Below are 11,037 nucleotides of genomic sequence, written 5' to 3' on the forward strand. Positions count from 1 at the left end.
AATCAGATGAAAATTCCATCACTTAAGCCTTGAAAAGGGCTCGTCAAACTGAAACTTTTCTTTTTAGAAAAAATTTTGATTAGGAGTTATCTTTCAATTTATAAATAATTAGATAGGACGATAGAAGATAAAATTAATATAAAATCGAGATCTATCTCCTATAAAATTTTAATATTTTTTATAATTTTTTATACTAATCATATTTTTTTTAGAAATTTCGTTCTATTTACGCTAAGAAGAGGAGTTCAATCCAATTGGTCAAGGATGGATGTTCTTTTAAAAGACAAGAAAAGAATCTGATCCGAATTGTGCAAGAACGAACCTCAATATTATAAATAGAGATTATGTACCTCAATTTATAATAAAAAATAAATTAATAAAAGAAAGAGGATCTTAAGCCTTACTTTTATAATTCTTATACTATTTTTTTAAAAAAAATTGAGTTGAATGGATTGAAGAAAACCTTACTTTTTCTTGACCGAATCACCCATGTGGCAGACACCCATCCCCCATGTAGCGGCATGTACATCCTAGATGCTGATCTAGCATCATATGCTGTCTTGTTCATCTTATCTGGTTGGCCAGAAACAAATATTCATTTAAGAATATTAATGAGAGCCCATTAGTCCGTCTCGAGAGCTTTGCATGCACCATGCCTCGAACTTCATGTAGGCAAAAACATCAAAGGGGCTGTTGGAAGTTAGAAAAATCTAATCCCACTTCAGCAGTTTCTACGTCCCATGTAGTTCATTGCACTTGGAAACCTCCACCCCTCTAATTTTCTTATAATCAGTCTTGATGGCGGTGTGAGGAATGGAGGCAAAATATAGTGGAGTAGGTTTATTATCCGAGATTCCAGACTAGCATTTGTGACTATAGGAGGTTGCTCACTTTATGAGCCCAAAATTTTATTGACCAAATTAAGGACATATTGCAGATAAGGACTCGATCTGTCACATGAGATATTATCCCTCTGATCTATAGGCCTCACGGTTTTGCTCTTTAAAAGGTATCTCAGTGGGAAGGATTTTTTTTCCTTAGTGTTAGGCTTTCAAAGAATCATAAATAACATTACTTAATATGTTGTCAAGCATATATTTAGAGAGGCAAATGAAGCCGTAGACTGGATGGCTTCATATGTGGCCGATCATGATGGCCCAATACAGAAGGCTTCCTTAGTTTTACCTTCTTATTTTCGAGATATTATTTCGATTGATGCGACTGGGTTTATTGACTTTAAGGCTTTATAAAGCTGCCTGTTCAACCAAAAAAAAAAAAAAAGGCTCACCATGTATGTACTAAATGTGCAAATATACAATGATGATTCGCAAGTCAACTTTGGTGATGCCAGGAATGCTTCACCTTGATGTCCTACAGCTAGTTCTGATATTGAACGGGTGCTAGCTTATGCCAGGCAATGTTCCAACAGACTAAAACTATGTTCCCCATGGCTGATGACAGACGGATGTAGAATGTTTTTCTTGTTCTGTTCCTTGTGTCCAATGTTCGTTATGAGTAGGTTATGTTTGATATATGAGAAGCAAAGCATGTGAGCTGTTGGATCGATGACTTAAAATGATTGAACTACTGGCTTTGAGCTCAACTCCTTCTGGGGACCGCCCTAAAGTGGACAAGTGATGGTTCAGATTAGGAGGCTCATAGAAATATCGTAGGGGTAGGTATAAGAAGACCTAAAACTGAGGTAAGCTCGTACAAAGACGAGGTCCAGTTTTTAAAGCTTTTACTAACTTTTAGTTCCTTTCCATTATTTCATGTTTTTCACTTGCGCATGAATCATGATAGGTAAATAATTATATTTGTTCCATGTGCCATTGACCTTTGGTTGAGGTCGACAACAAGAGTCAGCGAATTACTGAAAGAACTTGCCTAGTGTTACTTTGGCTTTATTAATAAATAAATATTGGAAGTTAGATTTTTTTTTTTTAATCTCGTATCGATTTTTTTTATTTTTTTCTTTTGTAAAAATATTTTTCATATTTTGTTATCATGCACTTTTTGTTTGAATATATATATTTTTTGCTTTAAAATTGTAACAATATTTTTAAAGCAATATCGAACATGTTTTTAGAGTGGTCGAGGTTTGTACGAGTAGGAGCTGGGACTGATTGCATGATATGGCGGACTTTTCATCTGTACAATTGCAGACATAAGCATTCCATCTAAAGCGACCTTTGGGCTTATACCAGTCTCACAATCATGAGCTGTCATCCAATTAATGAAAGACTGATGATTGAGTACCAAAACCTCTTTTCTAGTTCAATCGCAAACCGGCCGGGGAGCCGAAGTCAATTTTTTCATGTAACGGGAGTTGTTCTGAAGACCATCGCAATGCATCTTTAAATGCCAAAGTAGCAGTCATTTCTCTTGAGAAAATATTGGCCTTTAAGAATGATAAATTTTACAGAAACAGGACACTTCAGTCCAAGAAAAGGCCATAGGTCTATCATTATGACCAACGAGGAGATGGTTTGGCCAAGTAGCCAAGGAACTTCAAATTATCGACTAGACATTCAACTGTCATAGCACCCAGACATCTAAATCTTTGAAAAAGGGGGAAGTGTGTCTTTGTGGACAAATATATTCGTGCAATATGTATGCATGTATGCACATAAGTATGCACCATATATATATATATATATATATATATATATATATATATATCAAACTCATGAAATAATGTCTTTCAGGATCGGTTAGTCATCAATAAAACAATCAAAAGCTCTCAAAGATTTGAGACCTCTATATCCCCATCTTAGATCCTTGAGAGCCCTCGATTGTTTTATTAATGATTGACCAGCCTTGAGAGACATAAGAGTTGCTACGGTATTTCTTTAATATTTTTTATTAGATAAAGATAATTAAATAACTTTTTCCTACTTTTTTTTCCATCACCTCCTAACATTCCCACTCCTTCTCCTCCCTCTCCTCGCCCAGCCCCCTTACTGCCTCTCACCCACATTAGCCACCTCTATGCCAGCCCCGTCCCCTTGCCGCCTCTCCCCCTCCATTTTCTCGCATCAACTTCTCACCACAATGACCGCCTCAGCCTCCTCTTCACCACAATGACTGCCTCCCACATCGGCTCTCTCTTCCTCGCTACCCCTCCTCCTCTTCCCTCTCCTCACACTGTCCCCTTGCTGCCTCTCCCCCATACTAGACGCTCTTAGCCTCACGTCGATCGCTTCCCACATTGGCCCCCTCCTCTTGCCGCCTTTCCTCCTCCCTCTCCTCGTATCATCTCCTCACCACCTCTGCATTGCATCGATCATTCGGCCTCTTCTCTGCCGCAACGATCGCCACCCACACCAGCTCCCTCTCCCTTGCCGCCCCTCCTCCTCCTCAGTCTTCTTGCCCTGTCCCATCGCCACCTCTCCACGGCCTCCTGCATCAGTGCTCTCCCCTCACTGCCTCTTCTCAAACTGTCCTCCTTCTCCTCGAATGGTGATCTTCCACATCCTCCTTCCTCTCATGCGAGAATCTCTTAACATCTCTGAGCAGTGGCGGTCCTATGATCTCCATGCGGCTCTCCTCCTCCTCTCATCTCCATCATTGGTGGTAGTGCATGGATCAGGCCATTGTTAACTAGACCACTAGCACCCTGCTCCTTCTAACCCCAACTCTCAACTCGATCGCCTAGATCACAGACCCCACCCCCACCGTTCCTCGCCAGTCGTGATCCTTGTCCCCTCGTCGCCACCCCCAGCAATGATCTTGACAACCTAGGGGGACCGTTAGGAAGGAGGTGTGGGTTGCTGGAACGACAAGGTGATAGGGGATTAGCCATCTATTTTGGTATTATTTACCGCACCAGCTACACACAAGCCAAGTTAAAATTAATCGTCCATGGATAAATTAGTGCCATTCATCTTCAATCAGACAGTCAAAAAAAAGCTAATGGTAAGAAGACCAAATTAGGCTTTAGAGTACCATGGAAAAACCCTATTTCGTATATTATTCTCCATATACACCATTTTTTTTATTATTGCATATTCAATGGTTATGTCTCTTCAAGTGGTTGACAGATTGTTTCTTATCCAATGTAGGTTCTATAATTTGGCTGCCCACCAAGAGGCCTCATGAGCATTAGGTAGAATGTGTAATAGGGAAACCTCCTTGCTTGTATTAGTTGTATAGCAAACATATGTCAATTTGCTAACTTGTACATAAGTACCATATAAAATTTTATTATATTAACTTGTTCAAAAATATATTATTCTTATAGGCAAATTTTCGAGTAGGTTATGTGATTTGTGTTTTAAGTATATTATTTTGTCTGATTGACTGGTGTTTAAGAAAAAAGAAATGTTCAACTACATTATTTTAGCTTTAAATTGTATGGCTGGTTTGTGTAAGCTCTCATTGCAGGGAGATACGGGATGCTTCCAGTTACATGTACAAACAAGTGAACTGCAACTATAGCTTTCAGTTATAAGTAAAAAAATATGAGAAAATAAGAATCTACAGCTGCAGTTATCATTCTTCAAATTTGAGATATAATGCGGTCATGCTATTGAGAGATGCTGTTCTCGATAATATGAAGCCTATCAATCATAATCAATTAAAATCTATTATAAATAAAATATAATAAAAAATTTAATTTTATCATTTATTAAATAAATAAATTAAAATGGATTCAGAATAAGTAAACCCAATATCAAATCTATATCTCATAATTCATAAATGACTGACTGCAAATCCATGACCGTCCAATAAACTAAGTTTCAACTATAAGATTTTTAAGCTTACTATGATCCTCAAGCTGGATCATCCTTCATTCCTAACCTTACTTGTTTAGATAAAAAAAAAAATAAGCTGCACCAGCTCAGGAAATAAACCTTATAATACTATCTTACTAGATTAAGCATAAATTTATACATGTATCAGCAAATCTTTTAAAGAAAATAATTATCATTAAAAGATAAAAATTTTATAGTAATAATATATTTTAAATCAATGATGCTCTTGCATATACATAAATCATGCAATTTACATAAATATAATTTTTAATATATACTATAAATAAATTTATAAATTATGTTAGCTATATAAATAAAGTCATAAATTATTTATCATTTTGCCATATCATAATTTTTAATAATTTTTTTAAATTAAATGTTAAGATTACTATTATATCTGTGACAGAGCCATCAACAATAAAATATCAACTACTATTCCACTGACAGGATCGTATGCCAACTACTATTATTTGTTGGTATGGTGATATGCCAACCACTATTATCCATTAGTAAGATTATGTACTATCTACTATTATCCATTAACAAAATCATATACTAACTATTATTGTTCATTAGTAGGATTGTACATAGCTATCTGAGAGCTTTTATCATATTTCTTTAAATAAATATTCTTAAATTATATTTCATTAAATTATATTTTTTAAAATCATACATAAATAAGATACTATATAATTTTATAAAATTCATAATCCATAAGTAATTTTTAATAATAAAACAATCATGAAATCATTCTTTTCATGATAAAATATAAATTTTATAAATATAGAGTTCATATTTCATAACAAGTTATTTATCTTAAAATATTTATAAAATCATTATTTTATGATAAATCATGAGTTTGATAATATATATGCTCGATCCTTATTTTATGAAAATATATAATAATTTTTTTATGATAAAATATCAATAATTCAAAAATAAGTAAGAAATGTCGGGATTACTTGTCTCATTTGTTTTAACCTTCAAACTTTGCTAGACAAGTTTATCAAACATATTTAACATATTAAAAGCATAATTAATTTCTATTTAATAAATTCAATCATAAGAAAAGAAGATTGTAGGTTAGATGGTCGATCTAACAGGCTGTCTAAACACTAAAGCAATTTTGATCCTCCTAACTGAGAGTCAAACCTAAGTGATTTGATCAAAAAATTATGAAGTATGAATTAGATTAAGGTTAAGATCGATCAACAGAATTTATCAATACTAGATTTCAAAAATACTTGACATGATCAGGATAATTGATTTGACAAACTGCATATCAAAGCGATTTCGAATCTCTTTGGAAAAATCAAGTTCACACTAGAATCCATGGATCAGATAGAGAAAGAGAAATTCTAGAGAGAAGAGAGAGAACTTCTTTCTTATTTTTTTTTTTCTTTTCTTTTCTTCTCTTCCTCTTCTTCTTTGTGTTTCTTCTTTTCTTGGCAAACACGCCGAGGAGCATGGGGTAGTGATTCAGGGCTGGAAGATTGGCAATGCATGGTGGCAGAAGATAGCCAATGGCAGTGGAGCAGGGGACGGCCAATGGTAAAGATTGATCAGTGAAAAATCATAGGAAAAAGGCTAAAAAATAAGCTATCTAGGCCATTCTTGGCTTTCCTTTGATGGCTGTTCACTAACGGCTATGATCTCATCGTGGAGGGTCATAGGGAGGCTGAGGTACCTAGCCTAGAGTCCAGTTTCAAGGGGCAGCAATATCTACAGCTGAAAAAATAAAAAAAGGACCAAAAAAAGCAAAAAAAAAAGGGGATTCTTTTTGTGATGGATTTCCAACGAAATCGGTGGCTGACACTAGCGCCCAAAGCCACAAAAAGAAGGAGAAAAAAAAGAGAAGGTAGGGGCTTTTATCTCGTTTTTGATGGGATCTCTGGCCCCAATTTCTGGGGGACAAAATGAAAAGGATCTGGCAAAAATCGGGAGAAAGAGAGAGGAATAAGAGAGGAGGAGGGCCGAGCTCATCATGGACTAGTTTGAAGGGAGAGAGAGATGGCTTTATACATGATCTCTTAGAGTTTTGGTAGCTCTAGAAGTTTGATTTTGTGGTGGATTTGATGGAATCTTCTGAAGTCTTCATCTCAATTTTTTGTGTTTTTTTTTGTTGCTTTAAAAGTCGTGCACATGGTCCAATTATACCAGGTTATCACAGTAGTCACCTTAAACCAAATACTAGGTTTGTAACTCCGAACGTTATACAGCTCCATCTGCATACAACCCCAAACATGTAACTGGACTTTATAGCTATCCAACCAAGCCCTAAATGAATTAGTTGCCGATATTCATAAACATATGCTCTTTTTTTCTTAAAGAAAAATCGTTACAGTAAGGTATATCACAATGATAACTTGTGCTTTTGTTTATTTTAATAAAGAAAAATTGAATGTGTTTTGTATAGCACAATCTGAACCAACGACTTGAGGTATCATGTATCAAATGAGGACCATCAGATCAGTGCAACAATGTAATGCAGTGAGCTCCAGAATGCCCCATTTTTTTGGTGAGAAGTTGCCCCATAAATGCTATTTGACTGGCTACTTTTGACGGTCACAAGCCTGCTCATTGGCGTTTAAAGTGACTTGCAATGCCTTCAGTTCTGGAGCAACGATAAAAAGAGTGGCATGCTGGTTTGGGTCTTTAATAGCCCACCTTCTCCATCCTTGCCTAAGCCATTCGATATCAGACAAAGGAGAAGAGAGAGAGGGTGGCACTGATAAGACCAGTCAAGCGTGCAGAGCTCCCCCTATAGTCTCTCTACTCCCCCTCTCCAACCTTTATATAAGCCAAAGCCAGGCGTGCCATCAGATACACATTACATGACTCCTCACCTTTTCCTTCTCTGCCTCTTAAGTTATTTTTTGCCCTACGCAAGGATGGCAGCTTTCTCATATCAACACCACCATCCTCTCCTCCAAGATTCTCCTTTCCTTCCAAATAGTCCCATCAAATTGCCTCTTCCCCAACTCCAGGTTGGAGAGGTGACCAATGTGTCCCCTGGCTTCCTCTATTGTAACCCACCTGAAGCCATCACAGAGGCCTCAGCAAATGAAGCCAGGACCTTCGAGAGCAGCAGCTCTCTAAACAGTGCTACAATACCTCCCTCGGCTGAGGCCCAGATGGACTACTCTTCTTCAGTGTTGGTTGGTGGTGAAGGGGCCGCAAAACCACAAGGCTCGATGGAGACGAAGAGAAAGAACAGAGATGGCACTAGCTTGAGCTCTTTTCAGTCAAAGGTAAAAGGAGCTCAAGAACTCAATTTAAATGTTACTAGTAAAAGGACCTCAACTTCCTCTTTAATTTTTTATTCTTTGATCGCAAGGAAGTCTTAGTTTTGCAACGTATTAATGTTTGTTGTTAGGATACGAAGGAAAGCAAGAGCAGGAAGCACAAGTCCACAGAAGGAAAGAAGCCCAAAGCCGAAGAGGTGAAAGAGAGAGAACCGTGTGATGAGGCTCCACCAGGTTACATTCATGTCAGAGCAAGGAGGGGTCAGGCAACAGACAGTCACAGCCTTGCAGAAAGGGTACCCCATAACATACCTCTTTTTGCCACAAGTTCATTACTTAAGAATAGAAAAAATTGAAGTCCTAACTTCGAACATACTTTCTTACTTGGTTTTCAGGTGAGAAGAGAGAAGATAAGTCAGAGGATGAAGCTGCTGCAAGGTCTGGTCCCTGGTTGCGACAAGGTATAGCTTTAAATTTGATGCAGCTTTTGTCTCCATGGATTGTATTTTGGCAGTGAGACATTGTTTTCTAACAGTTACTTCATTGGTCTTGTTATAAGTAGATCATCGGAAAGGCCCTCATATTAGATGAGATCATCAACTATGTACAGTCCTTACAGAAACAAGTTGAGGTCATAAAATTCTAGCAAATTTGATTTATATGGAAAAGGGGTAGATTTTTATGAAAACTTTGGTGCTTATGTTTGTGCAGTTCCTCTCCATGAAGCTTGCTTCTTTGAGCACCACAATGTATGACTTTGGTGTGGATCTTAATGGACACATGGATCACCAACAGGTGGGACACCGAACCTATCTCCAATCTTTACTGTTACCTGGTCTTCTACATGCTCATGTACATAGGTATTTTACATGTATATGATGTGGATGGTGGTTTGAACCATTAAATTCCAGCGAATAGGGAGCGTGTCACGAGACTCGCTGCCGGTGCCATCTGTACCTCGAAGAAATCACATTCGACCGATAGCTTTTGAAGAGGACATCATCAAGGACTACCCCATGATGGACCCATCACCTTTTTCACTGCATCGGCAAGGGCCGCAGGCTGCCTCCCAGGTTCCTAACTCTAGATATATAGCCTATTTATCCAACGGAAAAATAGGTTCAAATAATTTAAGACCAAGTCCAGTCCCTGACATAAATCTATGTACATCCTTCTCAGGACAACAGTAGTTTTCTTATGCAAGTGGGCGAGCAAAGACAAGGGTTTCTCAATCCAATGATGTTCAATAGCATGTGCTCTTTCCAGTAGAGAGAGAGAGAGAGAGAGAGAGAGGAGGGAGAGAGAGAGAGGCCTCAGAAACATGAGGTATGCCTACCTGGCAGCCATAAAATGCCCAGGTTTATCAAGTTATCATGTCTTTATCTTCGTAGTTTGCATGTAATTTGGTGTTTTCTTTGTTTCAAATGTTCTTCAGAGCATGATTGTCCTAAGCAGCCACAACAGTAGAAGAAACCGACATGGGTCTAATCTCATTGATCTGGCTAGGTACGAATTATTTGAATTTTGCCCATCTCCGTGCCTAACGCGGTCAATTAGGAGAACCTTGAGGGAGAAGGACAAGGCCACAAGCAGGCACAGAAGTTGGAACCATATCTAGCTCTGGCTCAGTGAAAGTTGTCACATGCACGTATCCCAAAAGCCTAGTAGTGATGGTGATGTTAGACTTGCAAAGGTGTAGGATATGATAAATAATGATTACCTCATTGATATCAGCTTCCCTCTTTGCCATCTAGAGAACGGAGCGGGGAACAGTGTTAGACTGATATGACTAGCCAATGCAGATGTGATATCTTTCCTTATGTTTTATTATTCAGACGTTTTTTGGAATCTTCTACATGTACCGTTGCTATTGTGATAGGGCATCTTCAACTGTGCGGGAGCATCTTGGCAAAATTTTTTTTTTTTTCTTTTCTTTTCTCATCTAATATATATACCTTTGTGGGAAGTGACAAGTGCATGCAAATCATGACCAAAGATTAAAAAATTAGAAGTTAAAATGTTATATAAAAAAGTAAATATTGATGTATTTCTGCTGGTTACATACAAAATCAAGATAATAGCAAACAAAAGAAATAAAACTGCCCATGACAAACGTACATACAACTGTCAATCGGTACAACATTAATCATCAAACTCCTGATCCAAGAGCATAAAAAATGTTGCATACATACAACGCAAACCTTATAAGCATGCAAAAGTACCTAGTTAGTCAAATCACTATAAATTCGACATAAAAAAAAAAAAAGGATTTACTCAATCCTCCAAAAATAAAGTGATCTAAGTAAGAATTTATCCTCAGAAAAAATTATCCCTAGGTGACAAATAGTCACAATGTTCCTACACATTATTGGCAACTATACCAAATAGGAGGCTCCCAAATAAGCTTAAATAAAGCTAGTAAATAAGAAATCTAACCAGACATGAATAACCAAAGATAATTAAATCCATTGGAAACTCGAAGCAAATCTATGCATTCACTCCTCTAAGCCCTGCACAATTCTCAATTCAGAATCTAAAAATAAAGAGAAGAAAAGTGAGCTAAACTAGCTCGGTAAATAAAGTAATACTCCAAATAGACGTCTAAACATGCTAAGCGAATGATAAACCAAAATAGCAGTTTACGAATACAATAATATTGATGGTGCAAGCAAGCTTTATTTTTATCAAACCTCAATGAATGTCTTCTAAAAACTTACTCTTTGTGAATTATTAGTAAACTCGACATTAAACTATGGCCACAAATCTTAGTGGCATGGAGCAGATACTGATTCGAAAAAAAAAAAAAAAAAGATATAAAAGATATGAGGTGCATCATGTGCAATATAACAAATATCAAACAACAAGTACTCCTATTCTAATTATCAGTGGCTTTGTGGCAAAATTAGTCTATCAGATTACAAATCAACAACACCAACATACTCAAGTGATGGGGCTAAATCATAATGATGCTTAGAATATATAGAAACAAAAATTGGTAAACTACCTATTCAAGATTCTAGATTCATTACTTCAAA

At 36.9% G+C, this 11,037-nt stretch overlaps 1 protein-coding gene across 5 annotated transcripts; it reads left to right on the forward strand.

Annotated features, from left to right (window-relative positions):
* Positions 1–7,430: 7,430 nt before the first annotated feature.
* LOC105049757 (transcription factor BC1) lies at positions 7,431–9,910 on the forward strand. 5 transcript variants are annotated; one of them, XR_012143439.1, is made up of 8 exons: positions 7,431–8,008; positions 8,134–8,298; positions 8,398–8,463; positions 8,565–8,633; positions 8,714–8,797; positions 8,914–9,075; positions 9,182–9,328; positions 9,438–9,910. XR_012143439.1 is itself a non-coding variant. In XM_010929501.4 (7 exons), exons 1-7 carry the CDS (start codon positions 7,592–7,594, stop codon positions 9,269–9,271), a joined length of 1,053 nt encoding a protein of 350 aa, XP_010927803.1. In that variant the 5' UTR covers positions 7,431–7,591; the 3' UTR covers positions 9,272–9,910. The 5 variants fall into 5 exon arrangements, 3 of the variants coding, with proteins under 3 accessions (XP_010927803.1, XP_019707848.1, XP_019707849.1); XR_012143440.1 differs by having other exon boundaries at positions 9,509–9,910; XM_010929501.4 differs by having other exon boundaries at positions 9,182–9,910.
* The last annotated feature ends 1,127 nt before the right edge of the window (positions 9,911–11,037 follow it).

Source organism: Elaeis guineensis, chromosome 8 (assembly GCF_000442705.2).
Source record: "Elaeis guineensis isolate ETL-2024a chromosome 8, EG11, whole genome shotgun sequence".
Classification (NCBI taxonomy): Eukaryota; Viridiplantae; Streptophyta; class Magnoliopsida; order Arecales; family Arecaceae; genus Elaeis; species Elaeis guineensis.

Coding starts and splice junctions, on each gene's coding strand:
- LOC105049757 (XM_010929501.4), top strand. CDS start 7,592: ATGACTCCTCACCTTTTCCTTCTCTGCCTCTTAAGTTATTTTTTGCCC. Junction 8,299..8,397: donor GTCACAGCCTTGCAGAAAGG/GTACCCCATAAC, acceptor CTTGGTTTTCAG/GTGAGAAGAGAGAAGATAAG. Junction 8,464..8,564: donor TGGTCCCTGGTTGCGACAAG/GTATAGCTTTAA, acceptor TGTTATAAGTAG/ATCATCGGAAAGGCCCTCAT.